The 22,334-nt window shown below is 35.8% G+C and overlaps 1 protein-coding gene across 2 annotated transcripts in view; it reads left to right on the top strand.

The window, feature by feature from the left end:
• Window positions 1-22,334, top strand: part of LRBA (LPS responsive beige-like anchor protein) — a 600,455-nt gene that overhangs the window by 62,718 nt on the left and 515,403 nt on the right. For both annotated transcript variants that reach the window (XM_056119139.1, XM_056119141.1), the window contains exons 4-14: window positions 2,565-2,660; window positions 3,691-3,812; window positions 3,919-4,045; window positions 4,860-4,979; window positions 6,568-6,714; window positions 7,186-7,383; window positions 7,527-7,660; window positions 13,040-13,148; window positions 13,688-13,840; window positions 18,306-18,474; window positions 20,976-21,055. In XM_056119139.1, the coding sequence (XP_055975114.1) occupies window positions 2,565-2,660; window positions 3,691-3,812; window positions 3,919-4,045; window positions 4,860-4,979; window positions 6,568-6,714; window positions 7,186-7,383; window positions 7,527-7,660; window positions 13,040-13,148; window positions 13,688-13,840; window positions 18,306-18,474; window positions 20,976-21,055 (1,455 nt within the window). The remainder of the gene's footprint in view (window positions 1-2,564; window positions 2,661-3,690; window positions 3,813-3,918; window positions 4,046-4,859; window positions 4,980-6,567; window positions 6,715-7,185; window positions 7,384-7,526; window positions 7,661-13,039; window positions 13,149-13,687; window positions 13,841-18,305; window positions 18,475-20,975; window positions 21,056-22,334) is intronic.

Here is a 22,334-nt window from a genome sequence, read left to right on the forward strand (position 1 = left end):
GGATTAAGCCCTGAGCACTATGGGGTATGGTGTCCTCCCCCAACTCCCCCCCAACCCCCCAAAAAGAGTTTGCTAATCTTAAGGGTAATTTAGGTCTAAGTCATGTAAATAATGCTCTTATCTATTGATTAGCTCTATAAGGTAATTTACATGAGAATATTTAGCAAACATGAAGCATTATTTTTGATGGTAGTAAATTCTCAACATGGATGTTTATTATTAGTATAAATAGATAATAAATATTGGACTTACAAAATAGGTTTAAATTAAATTGCAACTAGGATCAATGCTTTGAGAAATAGGAAAATAAGAAAAAGTAAAGACTGATATTTATTTGACAATTAAAATGTGACCACAGGCACATAAAAACATTTTCAAAGTATAGAAATATTAAGCATTATATTTATTGGACTGGAATACAATGAGAATTTAGGTGACAGGGTAAAAGTAATGAAATATTAATGAAATAAGAACAAGGCGTTGTTTGGGATAGTAATACATGTATTTTGGCTTTCCTATCATATAGCGAAAATTTTCTGTATCTAAATCTCTACCTTTCTGATTATTTAGGACAGATTTTTACACATGAAAATAGCGTATTAGTGACGTGAACATTTTTAAAGATTCTTGAAGTATTACTAAATTATTATTATTATTTTTCTTTTTGGGTCACACCCAACAATGCTCAGGGGTTACTCCTGGCTCTGCACTCAGGAATTACTCCTGGTGGTATTTGGGGGACCATATGGGATGCTGGGGATTGAACCTGGGGTGGCCACGTGCAAGGCAAATGTCTTACTCCCTGTACTATCAGCTCCAGCCCCCATGCTGGTGCTTCTTAATACTAACTTCTGGTTCTCTGATCTGGGAGCATTCCAGGTAGTGCTCAGGAAACCATATATAGTGTCAGGGATCAAACTTGGGTTATTTGTGAAATAAGCTGTGCTATCTCTATAGTACTGCATATTAGTTTTTGACTAGAAAATTCTTTTTAGTTTACTTCATTTTGGACACACACATATAATACATATATGTATATATATATATATATATATATATCACTTCTGGCAGACTCAGGGAACTGTATGGGGTGCTGGGCATCTAACTGAGGTCAGCCACATGGAAGGCCTTACCCTCTATACTATTCCTCTGGGCCCATAGATCTTATTTTTAAAATCAGTGATTATTGTTTTAATCCTTTATAATTGAACCTGGTCAAGAAAATTAATTTCATTGTAAAAAATTTTTGGTTATATTCTTTGTTAATTTTATGTATTTTATATTTCATTTTTTTGATCACTTAAGAATAGAACTTTTCATTTAGCATTTAGCTTGATATTTAGGTTTCTAATATCTTATAGACAATCATAACTTTGATCATTTCCCAAATAAGATGAAGTCTAGCCTATGATTTCATTTGTTGTTTGACCCTGTTTTGAACTTTTAACTTTCAACAGAGGAATGTCCTATACTTTATCTTATTTGCTTCTAAACTAATTAAAATGATAATGTGTTTTGTATTGTCCTTTGCTTTCCTTGTAAATGTAAATGAGCTTTTTTGTTTTAGCTGTTGTTTTTTTCATGTATTAGAAGAGACTTTTTGAACAAAGAAGCATTAATCAAATAAATGCAATATAAAAACTTTTATACATGCTATCTAGTGGAGATATATTGTAAATGAAATATGATAGGGAGATTTGATCCAGTCTCAGAGGTCAGTGAATGGAAGTGACCATTAAGATGAACTCTGAATGATGGGTAAGATTTATTTAGTTAAGAGGAGGGGGCGGTAGGCCTTCTGAGAACATTTCCAGCACAAGGATGAGCTTGTACTTAGGCCTTGTGGGAATAGAGAAGGCACTGTAGTTGGAGTGCAGAGAGAAGGGAAAAGTGAGTTGTAAGATGAAGCTAGGTGGTTGATAAAGTATCTTCTAGGTCAAGTAGGGATTTTTGGTTATTTCCTTTAAAGGCAAAGGGGGAGCTACAGGAGATATAAATGGAAAAAGGTAGTGGTTAAAATCTTTAAATTTAGTCTTGGATTGAATTCTGATCCCAACCTTAACCACTTACTACTTGTGTGACCTTGGACTTTTTTTTTTTTTTGCTTAAAATTCTTCTGCGATAACGATAGTTATAAAATATGATAGTAAAATGTGATAATAATTTTTCCCACTGTATTATCAGGTTAAAATATTACCATTTTATAGTGCTTTTAGTAGTAGAACATAGTGGGCATTACTTGTGAAATTAAAAATGGGTTTAAAGAGGGATGATTGTGTTGACATAGTTTATGACCTATAAAGGTCATGTTTAGTTCCGTGTTAAAAGTTTGAAGAGATATTGGGTCATATTAATCATTATCTTATGTCCTGTAGTTTTATAAAAATGCTGTAGTTTTATTTATGTTTTTAAGATATTTAAAATGAAATCCCTCTAGTTATTTTATATGTATTTTTTTCTAGCATCATTTTTTATTTTTTATTAAATCATGACTGTACAAGAATAAGTATTTTTTTTGTGGGTGGTGAATAATGTGGTTAATGAACTATTGGTTATTTTCATAGCCTCCACATGCTGGGAAGTTATTGTCTGTGTTAAAGCATATGCCTCAAAAATATGGTCCTGATGCCTTTTTCAACTTCCCTGGAAAGAGTGCTGCAGTAAGTAAATCTAAATGAGATATCAGTGCAGTTCCTTGTTTTCTGAAAGTATAGCCTCATCAACACACTTGCTCTGTTCTTTCTTAGGTAGAAAATTTTGGTGAGGGCTTAATGCTTGCAGCAGTTGTGAATGTTAATTTTACGTAACTACTTTAGAGGTGAAGAATTAGAGGCTCAAAGATATTTAGAAAGCATCTCACTGAGAGCATGGTCAGCAAGGGAGTAAGAACATAGGTTTTTTGAACATGAACCATGATGTTGTCTAAATATATCTCTGTATTCTCTGTATTAAACTTTCAAACCATGGGGTAACAGTCATTTTTAGAAAGAAACACTTATGGATACATTTAAAAATGTTATGAAAAAAAATTGAACCAGTCCTCATAAGCTAAGTATTTGCGATTAAAAATTCATTTTCCAGTGCATGTGCTGCCCAAACCCTTGTGTTGCCTGTCCCCGGGTGTTACTGCCAGGTGCTTGTGGTGCCCTATACACCTGTCACCGTTATCTCTCCTCTTGAGATGTGGACTTTCATACTTTCATATTTAGTGCTGGGATGTGTGCCCTCTCCACTCTGGAGAAGCCCACATTCTCTCTTGAGCATGTTAATCTTGAGCAAGTTCCTCAGAACTTCCAAATAAAATGTTATACTTCAGAAAATTAATGTTCCATAACCTTTTTTGTCCATCTTACTCTAATAACTTAATGTCCAGAAAAAAAATCTTCAATATGCTATCACTTTTTTGGGTTGGCATATCTGTGGTTATGTTTATTGTAAGAAATGGTGCAAACAAGATCATTGTGTTCATCAGTTCACCTGAAATGCTTATATTGTTTTATTAAACTAAATTTGTTCTGTGTTTTGAAAGATTTATAAATTATTAGAAGTCTTCTGTCAAAAAGAGATTAGCAAATATATAAATTATTACATGAAATGACATGTAGTAAAATATATAGCATTGTAAAGTCTCATTTTCATAATTTCAGTAATAAAATTCATGTGAATCAGTAACTCAGTTTCTTCCTTTAGGCTATTGCATTACCTCCTATAGCCAAATGGCCATACCAGAATGGTTTTACATTTCATACTTGGCTTAGAATGGATCCTGTAAATAACATCAATGTGGATAAGGATAAACCATACTTGTATTGGTATGTATTTCTTTTTTTTTGTATGTATTTCTGAAGTTAGTGTTACTGTCTTAATTGTGAAATGAGAAGAATATTTACAGTTTGAGAGAAAACTCATTCTTTGTAGTTTCAGAACCAGCAAAGGTCTTGGTTATTCTGCTCACTTTGTTGGGGGCTGTTTGATTATAACATCCATAAAGTCAAAAGGAAAAGGCTTTCAACACTGTGTGAAGTTTGATTTCAAGCCTCAAAAGGTATGTGATCTTAAGTCATACTTATGGCTTCAAGGTATACTAGCCTTCAGAATGTTTAAATAGTATTGACATAATATGTGGTAAGTAACAACTGTTTTGAAAAATGAATGTCAGGGGGCTGGAGTGATAGCACAGCAGGTAGGGCATTTGCCTTGCACATGGCCAACCGGGTTCGAATCCCAGCATCCCATATAGTCCCCTGAGCACTGCCAGGAGTAATTCCTGAGTGCAAAGCCAGGAATAACCCCTGTGCATTGCTGGGTGTGACACAAAAAACAAAACAAAACAAACAAACAAAATAATGAATGTCAGTCACTGGAAAAGGATTACCCTTTTGATCTGAATAATAAGAGAATGGCTATCACATTATTATAAAGTGGAAAGGAAAATACAAGGAGAAATTATCAGTGTTCATTGTTTTAGAAGTAATAATATGCTTTATTTCATATCTCAAAGTTTATAGCAAATAACTGACTTTTCAACAAAAAAGAATACTATATATGTAGATAATTAGATAAAACAAATATGGCCAACTGTTGACAATTGTGGAGTCCAGGTGTTAGAAAATAAGTTTTTATCTTCTTTGGGTATATTTGAAATTTTTCATAATAAAATTTGGAAAAATAATGTTCTGATTAAGTTCTTATCTATTGAGAGCTCCCGTAGATATTGTTTACTAGCATAATATAAAATTTAATAAAAGTAGTCTGATTTTTATATGTAAATTTATTATACCATTTAATTTTTTACTTGTGATTGTTAATATATTTGAAATTTTGAGGAACTTTTTTAAACTTTTTTTTCCCCTCTTTAGTGGTATATGGTAACTATAGTACACATTTATAATCGATGGAAGAACAGTGAGCTCCGATGTTATGTAAATGGTGAGCTGGCTTCCTATGGAGAGATAACATGGTTTGTCAACACCAGTGATGTAAGTAGCAAAAAAAAAAAAACCTTTAAAAGCAAAAACTTTTCAAATATTTTACCTTAGACATAAATTTTAAAAATTATGTACTTTTCTAATCACAGTTTGCCTAGCATGTTACTATAAGTAGAGTAACACTGTGTTATTGTCACATAATACGCATTCCTTGTTATAAAATTATTCTGAATAGAATAAAGGATTTAAATTTAGCACTGGGTATACTGAGTGTATATGTGTCTTTGCTCTATTGATCAAATTAAGCTGTGAGCTGTACTATGAGGTTCTGGTCATTTTTATCAATATGGCAGATGATTCATGTTTATGTATTTTCGTATAATTAATGGCTGCTATTTATTTATTTGGTTGGGAGCCACACCTGTCTGTCCTCAGGGCTTATTCTTGGCTCTCCATTCCTGGAGGTGCTCAGGGATTATGTTTGTTGCTGGGGATTAAACCTAGGTTGGCTGCATGCAAGTCAAGTACCCTATCAAGTACTGTTTCCAGGAGGAGTTTTTGATGTTGGAAGAAGAACACTACCTGCTTTTCTGGGTTTATTATATATTACTTTTCAGAGATTGTATTTACTCTCAGTACTCCCAGTACTTAAGAGATTTTCTTTATCTTGATGTCTACAAAGATTTTCTTTACATTATAACCAAAGCCCAACCTGTGTCCTCCATTATTGCCTTTTGTCATTTTCTTCCTTTCCCGTTGATTTCTTTGGTAATGTGGGAGAATGGTATAGCTATATACCCAAAGCACAGACCCAATAGGAGATCTAAAGCTGCAGCCATCGAACTTTGTAATGTGCCCTGTCAAGGTGGTGGGGGGTGGGGAGAGGGGTGGCGAAGAGGGATGAACAGAGTATGGGAACACTGGTGGAGGTATTGGTATTGAAATATTATATGCCTAAAATTCATCTATAATAACTTTTGAAATCACAGTTTTTAAATAAATAAAAATTATAAAAGTAAATTAAAATTGTCTTTACAATTTTTATTTCTCATCAGATTTACTAAGGCTTATCGTTATTTGAGTCTATTTACTTTGACTCCATTCTTTTTTGCTCATAGATATAGAGCAGATTTGTTATCCCCAAACTTACGATTTTTAGGAGGCTGGAACTATAGGCTTGCATGTGGCCAATCTAGATTCGATCCCCAGCAGACATTGCTGGGTCCTCTGAGCATTGCTGGGAGTGATCCTGTGCACCGATGGGTGTGACCCTCAAATAAACAGAAACCCTCATAATTTTCCTCTTTACTTCAAATTTTTCTTATATCTGGTTCTTTGGTTGCTCAAATATGAACATTTAGAATCCATACATATTTCTCTGAATCCATTTCCTGGATTTAGTCAGCAAGTTTTGTTGGTTGTCCTTTGGAAAACTTGTGTCATCTCTCTCTCTTTTGTTTTAATGTTATCTTTTCTGATAGCCACAGTAGACGGGAATAGATAAAGTGAAATGCTAAATAAATTGCCTAAATTTATCCAGATTATAACTTTAGAATAGGCAGAAGACTTTGTATCAATTGCTATTGGTTTTGAAGATATTTTGCTTTTTTCCTCTAAAACCTTCTATTTTATTTTACAGACCTTTGACAAATGTTTCCTTGGTTCATCAGAAACAGCAGATGCTAATAGAGTATTCTGTGGTCAGATGACTGCAGTTTACCTTTTTAGTGAAGCTCTTAATGCTGCCCAGATTTTTGCCATTTATCAGTTGGGCCTTGGATACAAGGTACCTTAATTTGCTGTTTACTCTTAATCAGTGTTATTTGCGCTTGAGCTTGATTTATAGATGGGTGTTGCTTGGGACCACTAACCTTGGTTACCAAACTGTCACAGTAACTTGGGCACCACATAGAAATCTCAGGAGTCCAAAAAATACTTTAAATTTTTGAGGGAAGCACTTTATACTTGTCCTGCATGGGACATTGCACAAGTTATGAATTTAAGTTTCAAGGATCAAGGGTGGTGTGTGCTCCTTCCTTTTTAAGATCATGGATTGCCATTAAATGTAAGGTTTTAATGTTAAGTTGATTTAGATAACTTTAAAATGAATTCAGACAATTTTAAAAGTCATTTCAATCAGTAGGACTGCTTTAATGCTGTTAGGAAAATGATCAGTAGTCCATTACCTTCAGTCTTTGTGGTACTTTGTATTCTGGCATACTGTCTTAAGTTGTTCCTTCTTTCATTAATTTCTCAGGGTACATTTAAATTCAAAGCAGAAAGTGACCTGTTCCTTGCTGAGCATCACAAACTTTTATTGTATGATGGCAAGCTGTCTAGTGCCATTGCGTTCACATACAATCCACGTGCTACAGATGCCCAGCTCTGCCTCGAATCATCCCCTAAGGACAACCCCTCAATTTTTGTTCATTCACCACATGCACTTATGCTACAGGTACTCTTTTTTTATAGTAAATTTTGAATTACTATTGAGGTGTATTTGATAGTTTCTGTTAAGCACATGTTGCGTGTTATTATTGTTATTATGCTTTGGAAAGGAAATAATTGGAATCTTTGTCTTGTCTTCTGTTTCATAAGGATGTGAAGGCAGTTTTAACACATTCTATCCAAAGTGCTATGCATTCAATCGGAGGAGTACAAGTGCTCTTTCCACTTTTTGCACAGTTGGATTACAGGCAATATTTATCTGATGAGGTTGACTTGACTATATGGTGAGTGTCTTTGTTTATTTTTTTAGTTTTATGCGAAGTTTTATATTTTCTGCCCTTTACATTTGTTTTAGAAGTAAATAATGATGCATAAATGATATAAATTTATAAAATGATATAAATGAGTAACATTTATAGTTTTGAGTAAACGTTACTCGTGATGAGTAAATGTTACTCATCTATATGAGTAAAAATAGTATTAAATTCTTCTTTTGAAGGGAGAGACTGGGCCATACCTGGCTTTTTCCTGGCTCTGCTCTCAGGGATTATTCCTGGCAGGGCTTGGTGGACCTTCTATGGGTAATGAGGATTGAACCCTGGTCAGCTGCATGCAAGGAGGGCACATTATCCATTAGACTGTCTCCAGTCTCTAAATTCTTCCTTATCAGTAGTAAATATGACTGTTGTAAAAGGCAGAATGAGTTGTTTCTGAATAAAGTTTGGAGTAATGATAATGGGCCTCAGATAGAATCTCTTGCCTGTGACCCACCCTCTTTTTATTCCTGGCATCACAGTATCTCTGGAGCACTGCCGGGTGCAGACCTGGAGGTTTCTGAGTATCACCCGGTGGCCTGGGTAGTCTCTGGCACTGCAAGACCCTACAAGGAACAGTGCATCTTCAGGCCCTTATATTAAACAACCAGCTGATTGGCTAGAATGACTAGGAGCGGCCCCTGACTTGCAGACCACCCCTTGGGAGATCTCTCAAAACAACAAAAAGATACAGTAATAATGTAAGGGCTGGAGAGATTCATAGCAGATAAGGGCACTTGCCTTGCATGCGGTCAAGCTGAGTTCAATCCCTGGTATCCTCGATGGCCCCTTGAGGACCACTAGGAGTAATTCCCGAGTGCAGAGCCACGAGTAACTCCTTAGTGTTTCTGAGTGTGGCCCAAAAACTAAATAAAAAAAATAACAACAACCCAAACATTTTGTCCAACATGCTAATTAAAGTATTTTCAGTTATGTTGGCACGATTTATTATGGTATTTTATATTTTATTATTTCTATTTGGCCTTGTCTCAGAATAAAACATTATTAAAATTGTGTACAACTAAATGAAAATTTTAAAAAATCTGTGTTTTCTGGTGAAGGGATGGGTATTTCATCGTTGTGTAGTTGAAACCCAAGAACAAAAATTTGTAAGTCTACAACTGTACCTCATGATGTCTCACTAATAAAAATTAAAAAAAAATTCTGTGTTTTGTGTCTTTGGGTTATACCCGGTGGTGCCTGTGCCAAGCTTGGTATGTAGGGGAGTGTCATTCCAGGTGGTGCTTGGGGGACCATGTAGTGCAAGAGATCAAACCCAGGTCTTGGGGCTGGAGAGATAGTACAACATGTAGGATGTTTTCTTTGTATGTGGCCTGCCCAGCTCAATCCCTGGCATTCTATATGGTCTCCCGAGCACTGCCAGAAGTAATTCCTGAGTGCAGAGCCAGGAGTTAACCCTTAAGCATTTCTGGATGTGACTCCCCCGCCCCTGCCCCCTCACTCATGCCAAATCTCCCACCCCCAAGAACCCAAACAACCCCCAGAACTGTACAACAAAAACCCAGGTCTTATTCCATCATACAAAGCATATGGTCCAGCCCTTGAGACATCTCTCCAACCCTGAAATCTGAAGTTTTGACCATGATGTATAAGTAGATGATTTAATCTATTTAGAAAAAAAGTTAACATATTTGCCTCCTCTGTTGTAATGCTGAATCTAAAAAGTTAGAGGTAAACCTAGGATAGGTTATACAACATTGGAGAGAATGTTTATATACATTTTTCTGCCTGCATTTCTGATAAAGCTATGTTCATTAATTTAAATTTTTAGTTATCTGAGTTCTACTTTCTTTTCAAATTTTCTGATTTTGTCAACAAATTAGTTTTTATCCATATTTTAATGAAGTTTTTATTACTTCCAGGTTAATGTTAGGCAATAAAATAACATTTTTTACAAAAGGATTGAACTATCATATCTGGTCCCAAACCTTCATAACCAGGCCCAGTTTTTCTTTTCTAGTGTCTCCTCTCCTCTTTGGTTTTGATTTTGATCATTACCCAGCAATAATTTGGGCTATTCCAAGTGTGTTTGTTGGGGCTGTCCCCAATAGTGCTGGATATTCATGCCAGGACGCTGGCATGTAATGCATGCATGGTAGCCCTTTAACTTCTACATTTCAAAATCTTTGTTGGAATTGCTGACAGTGTGGAAGATCAAGTTTGATCTCAGTCATGCTCTTTATGATAATTTCAGTCGTAGGGAAAGGCTAACAGTTGACTGTATTCCATTATATTTTGGGTGTCAGGACACACCGAGTGGTGCTCAGGGCTCACCCCTGACTACACTCAGGGATCACTTCTGGCAGGCTCAGGACCATATGGGATGCCAGGGATTGAGCTCGCCAGGTTGTGTCCAACACAGCACTTTACCTGCTGTACTATTGCTCTAGCCCCCAGAGTGATAAGGATTTGAACAGGACTGAAGTTCCTGTTTGTTCTTAAATGTATTTTTGACTGAACATATTTTGCTTAATTTGCACTTTAGGATAATGAAACAAAAGTTTTAAATAGTAATTGAGGACTCCAGTTTATCTCAAACTGTATTTTCTTGTCTTTCCCTTCATGATCCCTTCCACTCCACTCAAACTAATTCCATCAGGAACCCTAACACATTTTGAGATTATTTAGCCTCATCTGCTTGTAGATTTCTCTTATCTTTGTCCTGTTTAGATTCTAAACTTTCCAAAATGAAAATATTTGTAATATAAATTATAGTCATTCTTTTTTTTTTTTCTTTTTGGGTCATACCCGGCAATGCTCAGGGGATTATTCCTGGCTCTGCACTCAGGAATTACTCCTGGCAGTGCTCCGGGGACCATATGGGATGCTGGGAATTGAACCTGGGTCGGCCACGTGCAAGGCGCTGTACTATCACTCCAGCCCCCTATAGCCATTCTTAAAGGCCTTAATATCTTTATGTTAGCACTTTTTTTTTTGTTTTGTTTTAGACACAGGTAGTTTTTTTCTATCAGTGGATATCATATTTGTATGTTAGCTTCACATGTTAATATATTTGTGTTAAAGTAGATGAAATAACTCTAAGTAAATCTTATATTAAAAGTTATCATATATTAAAAGTTTGTCCTCAAATAATAATATGAGTGGGGTCAGAAACAAAAGTACAGAGGGTAGTATGCCTTGCATACAACTGACCTGGCTTCAATACTCGGCATCCCATATGGTCTCCCCAAATGCCACTAGAAGTAATCCCTGAATGCAGAGCCAGGAATAACCCCTGAGCATCACTGGTGTGGCCCCACAACAAAACAAAAAAGTAATATTAAGGTCATTTTTAATAGAACTTCAATTTTCTTGAAATACGGAAGTTTTCCTTTTTGTTTTGACTGCTACAAGAGTTTAACAAGAATATTTACGAAAATGCATAAACTCAATGTTTATATTATCATAAAAAACTCAATGGAGGACACATGGAATCATTTGTTTCTTTAACACAACTATTGTTTTATGTTCATTCCAAGTCTTCTGACACCATTATATGATTTTCTTGTATTACCACTATTCCGCGATAGCACAGCGGTAGGGCGTTTGCCTTGCACGCAGCCAACATCGTCGACTCAAGTTCGATTCATTAGAACTCAAGTTCTAATCTCGGAGAGCCCTGCAAGCTACCAAGAGTTTCTTTCCCGCACGGCAGAGCCTGGCAAGCTACCCGTGACGTACTCGATATGCGAAACACAGTAACAACAAGTCTCATGATGGAGATGTTACTGGGCCCGTTCGAGCAAATCGATGAACAACGGGAGGACCGTGACCCTTTGACCACTATTCCATTATTTTTCTGTTGTTCACCGTTGCCATCTCCATTTACTCATTACTCACAGCATTTCTAAGGCATCAGATCCCCACAGTAGTTCTTGGGCATATCTGCCAACATTTAATTTCAGTGATGACTTCTTGTCCCAGTTTGTTTATTTTTACCCCTGGAGGGTGGGCTTTGCTCACGGTTTCTACTCAAAGATGCCTCCAAAACAAAATAGAGGATGTTTACTGAGCCTTGAAAACTATCCTATCCCTTAAAAAAAAGGTAAAAAGAAAAGACTGTCTTTTCAAACCATTGTGTTGGAATATAGCTCCAAATATTTTAGACTTAACATTGGTTTGCCCTTTCCCCCTTGCCATGAGGAACTCAGGTTTATTACAGTGCTCCTAAGGCACTTCCATTCCATTGTGTTTTATCTGTAAATTCTTCCCTATGCTCTCCTCCCCAACCAGTTAATCAGCTTTCCCCCTAATCAGACTCTGTTAACTTGTAATGTTAGATTCCTCAGAAATCTATGATTTTATATGTATGAGTAAAATATTGCCTTTCTCCTCTCCTTATGCCTTATGAACCATTTACTTTAAAGCAATGCTCTTTTTGTATAGATACAGGAAGACTGTTAACATTATACTTTATAACTTAGGTTTTAATTGACTTTGAATATTATTCACTCCCGGGCATCTTCTTTCTTGACTTAAGCCTCAGTTGCCCTCAGTTCCTAACACCCCAAAAGCAGGGTCCCGAAGAGGGACTGAATGGACCCAGGGCAAGCGGTGAGCTACCCTGGCATTGAAATGGACCAGGCCAAAGTGCCATGATTCTTAAGTATAAGTCAAGAGTTTGATCATAGACAAATGCTGTTATGATCCAAAAGTAACGACGAGACTAGGATCCTGCTAGGGGTAGGAAAGACTGTCTGGCCTGAGCACTGTAGTCTGAGATAGAGATGGCCCTAGGAGGGCAATTCTATAAGTTTAAGGTATTTCTTACTGTATCCATACAAAATGGTTTATATTATATATGCTTATATTTTTGTTAGACAAGGAGAGGAGAAACACACCCAGGGGAATCCCCTCTAGGGTGGATTGATCTATTAATGAGGATCTGTCCTAGGAGCGGATGTCCCCGAGGGAAAGAATTCTACCCCTATTGATTGTGATCCCACCTGTGTAATTGTTACCCCAACCCCTCATGCTTTGGAATTTAACTAGACTGTAAGAGTGGGCTGGGAGATAAGGATCAGAATCCAGACTCCAGAGAAGGAGGATGAAGGGGGATTGAGAAGGAGAATGAAGGAGCATGGGGGAGGAAGAAGCATGAGGAGAATCAGAGGAGAATGGAGATGGGAATGGAATAAACTGCAACTGAAACCAACCAGCCTGGCCGTCGTTTCCTTCCTTCACCTGCCTTTTGCCATTGACCTCCCCTGGGTGGGGGGGAAGCAGGGTGAGACTACCGAATGAGGGTGGCGGGAGAGACGGAGCCACCGCCGCCGCTGCTGTTCTTTTTTGAGTTTACACATCATTGCTTTTTTTTTCTTATTCTAGTTCAACTTTGCTGGCTTTTATCATGGAGCTGTTGAAGAATTCAATCGCTATGCAAGAACAGATGCTTGCTTGCAAGGGCTTCTTGGTAATAGGATATAGTCTGGAAAAGGTAAAGTATGATAGCACTGCACTGTAGCACTGTCCTCCCGTTGTTCATCGATTTGCTCGAGCAGGCCCAGTAACGTCTCCACCGTATGACTTGTTGTTACTGTGTTTGGCATATCGAATACATCACAGGTAGCTTGCCAGGCTTTACCATGCAGGCAAGATACTCTCGGGAGCTTGCCGGGCTCTCTGAGAGGGGCGGAGGAATCGAACCTGGCTCAGCCGGGCTGGTTGCACTCAAGGCAAACACCCTACCGCTGTGCTATCACTCCAGCCCAAAGTATGATATGCTCTACTTTTTTTATTTTTAACATGCTATTCTGGACTTGGTCTTAAGTGACTGAAAATTCAAGTGTGTCTCAGTTTCACGGAGTTATAGAAATTAACTTTTTTTCATACTTTATAAGAGGATCATGATATTGAGTCTCATGGCATTTTAAATTTTGAACACAGTTTGTGGACCAACAGTATTTTGTTATTGATAGTCTTTCATTTTTGTACCTTGTATTGGTAGTGATCTTTTTCAACTTCCTTTCTTTGCAGTCTTCCAAATCCCATGTCAGCAGATCAGTACTTGAACTTTGCCTTGCGTTTTCTAAATATCTGAGTAATCTGCAGAGTGGGATGCCTTTGCTCAAGCAGTTGTGTGATCATATACTTCTTAACCCAGCTATATGGATTCATACCCCAGCCAAGGTAATGTGTATATTGATTTTCACTGTGTTTATAGTTTCTTATGTTTGACAAGAGGGATAATTATGAGAATTTTCTTGCATCTTCACAAAAAATTATATTTATGTGAGGAGCTGGAAAGCTAGTTTGGTTGGTAGGGTGCTTGCGTTGCATGTGGTTAAACCTGATCAATCCCCAACCTCTCAGATGGTTTCCTAAGCCTGTCAGGAATGATCCCTGAGTACAGAGCCAGGAGTAAAGCCCTGAGTCCTAGTGGTTATGGCCTCCTTGCTTACCTGCTTGACTGTCTGCCTGCCCACCTGTCTGCACCAGTATTTAATTTATCTTAGTTTTTAGGCCATCCGCAGTGCTCCTCAGGGGTTATTTCTGGCACATTAAGGGTCATTCCTCGTGGCGCAAGGAGGAGCATTTTGTCCTGGGGATTGAACCTGGACTTCTCACATACAAAGCATGTAATCCAGCCTTTTGAGCCATCTCTATGGGTCATTGTCAGTGTATATCTACTTACTTATTTATCTATCTAATTAAATTTGTCTTATGGTGCCAGGAATTAAGGACACTTCACACATGCAAAGCAAGTTTTCTAGCACTGACCTACATCCCTGACTTCCAATGTCATTATTTCTTTTTTGTGGGGCATGGGGTGTCGAGTTTGGGCCACACTTAATAGTGCTCAGGGCTTACTCCCAGCTCTGCCCTCAGTGATCACTTCTAATGGGACTGGGGGACCAAAGGGATGCTGGGTATCAGCCCTGGGTTGGCTATGTGTAAGGCAAGAGCCTTACCCACGGTTTTATCTCTCTGCCTCTCCCCCCCATTGTCAGTATTTTTAAAGGACAGAGCTTTGGGATTTGTTTTCTATTGTTAAATAAAGTTTTGAGATTTTAATTTACTAAATATAAGTAAAAGTTAGACAATTCTCATGTAATTATGCTTCCTATTGACTGTAGTTCCGTTATATTGCAAAAATGCGTGCATACAATTCTATACATGTATCTATGTATATGGATATATATAAATAAATATGTGTATTTTTTCATTCCTTAGTTTACTATACTCTTTTCCTCTTTATAGACATAGAACTTTCACCTATTTGAAACTCCTCAGTTTAATTCTTGCATGCATACCTGATGTTTATCCTTTCTTAAAGACTTCTGTGATATACTTATCACATTTAATCATTTTCATTTCACTTTAATTCAAATTACTAGATAAAAATTATTTTACACATCAGTAATTTCTTTGAGATTGTAAAAATTGTTTCTAATAAATGAATTTGTGATCAAGTATATGTAAATACATCCTCATGTATTAAGTCATCTTGAAAATATTAATGTGGTAGTATAAAGTAGAACTCAAGCAGAAATTTTTCCTACATTGCATAAATTCATCTGTTCTGCAGTAAAAACTGTACATTGTATTATTTAAAAGTCATGAATTTCCTCCCTTCCCCTTTGTTTTAATATACTTCCCATGACTTAGTTTGGAATAGCACATACTTATTGTAATTGGTAGGTAAAAAATATCTAGGCCTTTTTGTGTTTTGAGAGGTATAGTATCTTATTTTCAGCTGGTCTTTTCAAATGTTAAGGAGAAAAACAGCTGCTGACTCTGCCATTTGGAAATAATCAAAGGAGGCAGCTGTAGGTTGTAGCTTTTTATCTTTGGGTTCAAATTTGACCTTTTTTCCTTCTGTGACCTTCAGTCTTATTTCTTTTCAAGGATCGTTTCAAGTTACTTTTAAAACCGTTTACTAGATACATTTTTTGTCTTACTATGCAAGATATTAGTAAAACTTTGGATCTCTTGTGGTGATCAGAAAACCCTATTTTAGGTACTTGGTTATAGGTAACATTTAAAATGTTTTTTCTATGTTCCTGGTATATGTCATATATATATTTTTTTTTACTTTTTTCTTATAATAACTTTCTATAGATTTTTCTTTAGAATTTGTAATTTATTTGGGAATTTTAAAACTTAATTTTAGCTTTCTGCTTTATGTGCCCATGAAGGATTGTATCTACTCCTTTTTTTTTTTTTATAGGGGTAGTTATAATAAAGAAAAGACTCAAAGGTTCTTTGGCCTTAAGGTCATATAATTTGGTGAAGAGGGAAAAGAATATAATAAAATGCATACAAAATTAGATTTAGGGTTTTAGAAGTGCTTTTTATAGATAAATGGACAAAATTAAGTTTCATTAGCTTTATGATAAATTTACTTCTGGTTATTAAAGTTGAGTCTATTGATATATGCACTGATGTTTGTTTTTGGATAAGGGTGTTCAGTGATTTATACTGTTCTTTTGTCATAGATATGATCAGAGATAGTTAATCTTTTGGTTACATTGATATATTGGGGATGTTTGCTTTTTGTAGCTGTTTAAAAGAAGATGTAACTTATTTTAGTTTTATAAGATAAATAGATACATTCATGTGTGTGCCAGCAAACACGTGTCATCTGTTAACATGAATGTAATTATCAAGCTCATCGTTGGACATTTTGAAATAGGAATTACTGGTTCGAACAGGTATTAGCAGAGATGTGTGTTCATATATACATTAGTCCTTCCGTTGTTTGGTGACTGCTTCATGCCATGCACAGTGAATACAAGCAGATTCAATTTTTCTCCTCAGAATTAAGTGTAATGAAAGAGAGATGTTAATATATTACTGTGTGGCTATTAGATTTTATAGTGAGTAAATACCAAAAGGTTTTTCATAGTTAACTTTTTTTTTTTTTTTTTTGCTTTTTGGGTCACACCCAGCAATTGCTCAGGGGTTACTCCTGGCTGTGCACTCAGGAATTACGCCTTACGCCTGGCAGAGCTTGGGGGACCGTATGAGATGCTGGGAATTGAACCTAGGTCGGTCGCACTCCAGCCCCCAAATATTCTTTAGGTCTGCATTTTATTCATCTCAGTATGTTGCAATTAATTCCTCTTTGTTAGTTTACTGTAGTATCATTTTTGTAGACTTTCTCCAGTTTCCAATTTTTCTAACACTTTTAAAAAATTAGAACTCCTTTTTATTAATATACCAGATCATTCTTAGCCCTCAAACTTGGCAGTGGTTTTCTATTTTTTTCAGAATAGACTATTTCCTATCTAGGTGAAGTCACATATCTGTTTTTCTTTGGGTTTTGTTTTCAGCTTGAAAACGCAGTTGTTATCAGTGGCTAGGCTTATACCAGAAGGTCATTCTAATGGAGTGGTTCTCAGTTTTGGCTATGGATAGATATTTTTTAGTGAATGCATTATAGTTCTTTCTACAAATGATGATTTTTTTCCCCCCCAGTAATAGAAGATGTTGTCTGGTTGCCAACCATTGATTTATAGTTGGGGAAGCAAGTCATTTAATCCACTTTTTTGAAAAATTTCTTTGATTTTATGTACCTGTTTATCTTGAGATTATATCTCAACAGCTAGTTCTTTACTGATGCTCACTTATTTTTAGTTTATTCTATAGTAATTTCTTGGACTTTGAGTTAATGATATTTAATAGCCCTGTGCTACTTATTTTGCAGGCATATTGCCCATGAGCCCTACTGTCAGTAGGCATTTCTATTTTGTTTTCATTTAAGTTCATTTGTATTCTTCAGCTTTTCAGTTGGATTTCAGTTACCAAGGCATGGTGTATATGCCATTGTATTCTCAGCACTGTGCTTTCATGTGAATATAAATATTCTGAAAGACTGAAATAACATGGTTGATAATTTGAATCATGTCATAAGAAGTGTTTTATAGCTCAATGACAAATCAATTTGGTCTGTGTACTTGAACAACAGGAGCTACATCAAAAATGATGTTAACTTTCAGTAGCAAGTCAGCGGATTGCAGCATGTATATTAGTTTTCTAAACGAGTCATATTTTAAGACTAAAACCTGGTTTACACAGTTGAGACTCTCATCCTTTTTACTTTGTATTATGTTCACGGATTTTCTAGCTCATTCATTTAGTCTTGGTTATTTATATAGCAACTCTAAGATAGGCACCTAATTTGAACTCTTTAAAGATCAGCAGGTCACACACTGAGGAGTGTGACAGGGTTGAAATTATAATATCTGTAATTAAATAATTAAATAAAATAATTAAAGTAGCATAATTATTTTGTTGTAAATGTTGGGAAAACATTGGTCTTTGTCAAGGGGAGAATATATATGCCCCACTTAAAAGTTTCTAATTTACAAAGTATGTTCATTGTATTCTCAGCACTGTGACTAAGTGACTTTAGAAATCTTGATTTTGGCATGACAGTAGAGCAAAATTTTGACACATTTGGAGTTTTTTATTTTGTCAACAGTAAAAAAAAGTCATTTTGTGATTTAATTAAATAATGAAGGAAGATAAGATCTTAGGTATACATGTTTTTGTTTTATGAACTTGATGGAATTTTTTAAGTTCAGCTTCTTGAGTTTTGTGACTACTATGGTCTATTTTTTGATTTAAACTCTTCGTTTTGATTCTTTAGGTTCAGTTGACACTTTATACTTACTTGTCCACGGAATTCATCAGTACAGTCAACATATATAATGCCATTCGGAGAGTTGGAACAGTACTTCTTATAATGCATACACTGAAGTACTATTATTGGACAGTAAATCCTCAGAATCGAAGTGGTATCACCCCAAAAGGATTAGGTATGTTAGCTCTATTTATATTTTAATGCCATTCATTTGGTAGCTCAGGCTTTTCTGTGTTTCAGGCTATTCTATTAATATTACTCTGAAAAATTACTCTGAAAATGCCATTGCAGTAAAAATTAATTTTACTTTTGGTTGAAAAATTGAAAAGTTTGTCTTAAATTGCACTTATCCATTATTAGTAAACTAGCTAGTTTTATGAAAAACACTACTTATGCTGTTACGAGTTTTTTAAGGAACAGATATGACTAGGATGGTTGTTTTAAGGACACTGAAAGGTAAAAGGTAAAGGCCCTCCCGTTGATCGTCGATTTGCTCGAGCGGGCCCAGTAACGTCTCCATTGGAGACTTTGTTGTTACTGTGTCTGGCATATCGAATACTCTCGGTAGCTTGCCGGGCTCTCCGAGAGGGGCGGAGGAATCGAACTCGGGTCGGCCATGTTGGCCGCTTGTAAGGCGAACGCCCTACCCGCTGTGCTATCGCTCAAATTCCTAATTAGTTGTGATATTGATGTTGAGGCCAGTTATCACACTTGACATATATTAAAAACTTTTTGGGAGCTTGAGATTTCTTGCAAAAGTGAGGAATATTGGTTTCTAATAGCACTGCACTGTAGCATTGTCCCCCCATTGTTCATCGATTTGCTTGAGCAGGCCCAGTAACATCTCCATTGTGAGATGGTTGTTACTGTTTTTGGCATATCGAATATGTCATGGGTAGCTTGCCAGGCTCTGCTGTGCAGACGGGATACTCTTGGTAGTTTGCCGGGCTCTCCGAGAGGGACGGAAATTGAACCCGGGTCGGCTGCATGCAAGGAAAGCACCCTACCCGCTGTGCTAGAACTCCAGCCCATTGGTTTCTAATAAATATTATAATGCAATTAAAATTTTATTAGTAATTCTCTTATATAATCAGAACTAAATTACTAGAAAGAAAATAAAAGTGGGTTAATTAGTTCATATAAGCTGACAGTTTCAGTAGAAATTGGTACAGAGGTTTATCTCTGTTTTCCAGTTCTTCTTTGTAGGCTCTTCTTTTTTTTTTTTCCCCCATAGTGATAAGGAGCACATTCCACTCTCATTTTTAGTAAAAGTGTCTTGTATTGCTCGGTTAATTTGTTGCCTCTATTGCACATTGCCATGTGTCTGACAGACACTCATCAGGTTGGCCAGATATGAAGGCCTCTTCCACCTCTGAAACACTCTGAGAGAGATGGGTTTAGTGCCTTGATAGAAATTGGTGACTTGCTTGAAATTATGAAATAGATGTTGGAAAACCAAACAGACATTCTCATTGTTCTCATGGCATTCGTTCTGTGGTGATTTACAAGGACAGGGTTTCATATTTGTACAATACTTCTTAAAGAATTCATTTCAAAATAAACCCAATTTATTGTCAGTGAGTGTGCTAGCTATAATTTAGAACGCAATAAGAGCACATAGAAGTTACATGATTTGTATAACTGGTAGGGTTGTGGCAGATCTAAAATTAAGTCATAATTTTTTGATGATGTTAGGTAGTCATAGGTGTGTCATAGACTGTCCTGAGTGTTAGTGTTAGATTCTTTTCCTTGATTTTATAACTGCTTAGTGACTTTGGGCATTCACACCTTAAATAAGAGATAAGGGCAAGTCTTATAATACTGTCATAACTATATATCCTATTCTTTTCCTAGGAATTGTCATGTGGAACAAATTTTAAACAATTTTCTTCCTGTTTTAATTGATCTGTTCAAGGTCATGGTGGTCTTATGCTTTGGTGGTCCAGGAACTGCCTTAAATAGTGATTAGTGGGGGAAAATTGCAGAAAATATGAGGCAAACAGGTACCTAACAGCATCTTAGAACAATGGGTGTTTGATTTCAAAGCTTTCCACTTGGAAATTATATGTTTGAGACATGAAAATTGACTTTAATGTGAGCCATGTGTGACCAAATACTTTTTCAAGACATTAGGGAGATGTCAGAGGTTCTGAACATAATGTTCCCCTTTTTTCTTGAACCATACTTTGTTGAGGTTTACTTTTTGAGATTTTTATATTAGCATACTTAATAGTAATAGTAGTTTTCTCTAAGTATATTAACATAAAAGTTTAGATTTTCACTAAATTCAGATGTTTCCTTGCATTTTTTGGGCTGTGTGTGTATGTGCATGTGTGTGAACTTCTGGTTAACATATTAACATTTTTAGTTTTAAAAGCAAATAGAAGTACATATTATCATTGAATTTAAATCTAATATGTTTTATGTAGTTTTTAATGTTTTGGAATTCCTTTGACATTAAAAACAAATGACTTCACTATAACTACAAAACCCATTTTTTTACACTTGAAACATAGTATGTAAAGCTGCATGTCCCTTTGAATGTTGTCTTTCTATAGGTATAACATTCTGTAAGAAACTATATATTTGATATAGAAAAGTAAAAAAGCTAGTGAAATAAGAATTTCATAATTAGCTTTAAGATTTTTGAAATATGAAATGTATTTTTTTTTAAAGATGGGCCGCGACCTAATCAAAAGGAAATACTTTCTCTACGAGCATTCTTATTGATGTTCATTAAACAATTAATTGTGAAGGTGAGTTTATTTTTCTTATTCCATAGCTTGCTGTTCATTATGATTTATACTTTCACATAAATGTGTTGATTTTTTTTTTATTGGCTGTTACTGGTGTTACACAATAAGAAATCTTTTAAAAGACACTGATTTCTTGTTTGCTTTTTACATTTCCTTTTCTTGCCAGGTATGGATAATTAAAGTTGCTGAAAATTTGGAGATTGATAATTGTAATACATATCTCATTAATTTCCCTAAGAGTAAATTCATTTTGAGATAAATTCATTTGTTCATCAAATATTTATTGAGTTTTGGAGTAGTTTCTAAAAAGTTAAGAGTCAGAAAAACTCCTCAAGGAGTTTCCATATTTAGTAGACTCTTTCTTGTACCTGACATTCAGATTTTGAGAAATAAATTTTCTATATAAATGTACAAGATAGGTGTATCAACCTTTAGAAAATATTTCATTTTGTTTCACTTCCTTTTACTGTAGGTAAAGTAAAATTCAATGTATATATATATTTTTTCTTTTTGAGTCACACCCAGCAATGCTCACTGGTTACTCCTGGCTTCGCACTCAGAAATTACTCCTGGCGGTGCTTGGGGGACCATTATGGGATGCCGGGGATCGAACCCGGGTCGGCCGCGTGCAAGGCAAATGCCCTACCCGCTGTGCCCCAAAATTCAATATTTTTAAAGAGGATGTTTAGTTTTATAATATGGCAATACATAAATGTATTTATTGGCAACATTTTAATTCAGAATCTATTTTTAAAGTTTTTATTCATTTTAATGCTTCACTAGCTGTTGCATAATATATGGTAAATGGAGTTGATTTTAAGTATATCTTTTAAATCATCAGATAACTTTTTTTTTATTTTATGTAGGAGTACTGCTACTTATTCAGCCACTGATTAGGCTGATTAAATTGTGCATGAACTCCACTTTACATTTTTTTCTCCATTTTTTATAATTTTTTTAATTGAATCATCGTGAGAGCAGTTACAAAGCTTTCGGGTTTAAGTCTCGGTCATACAATGAAACACCCGTACCTTCACCAGTGCCCATTCTCCACTACCAAAAACCCCAGTATAACCTCATCCCACACCCTCTCCCTACCTGTGGGGCAGATGATTTCCACATTACTCTCTCTCTACTTTGATTACATTCAGTATTTTGACACCAGACCCACGAATATTATTTGGGATTTTACCCCAACACTCAGATCTGCCGAAAAGGCAAGAGTAGATAATTTATTTTCTATTGCTAGTTATGAATAATATATGATGTCGTGTGGCTG

Source organism: Sorex fumeus, unplaced genomic scaffold (assembly GCF_029834395.1).
Source record: "Sorex fumeus unplaced genomic scaffold, SorFum_2.1 ptg000039l, whole genome shotgun sequence".
NCBI lineage: Eukaryota > Metazoa > Chordata > Mammalia > Eulipotyphla > Soricidae > Sorex > Sorex fumeus.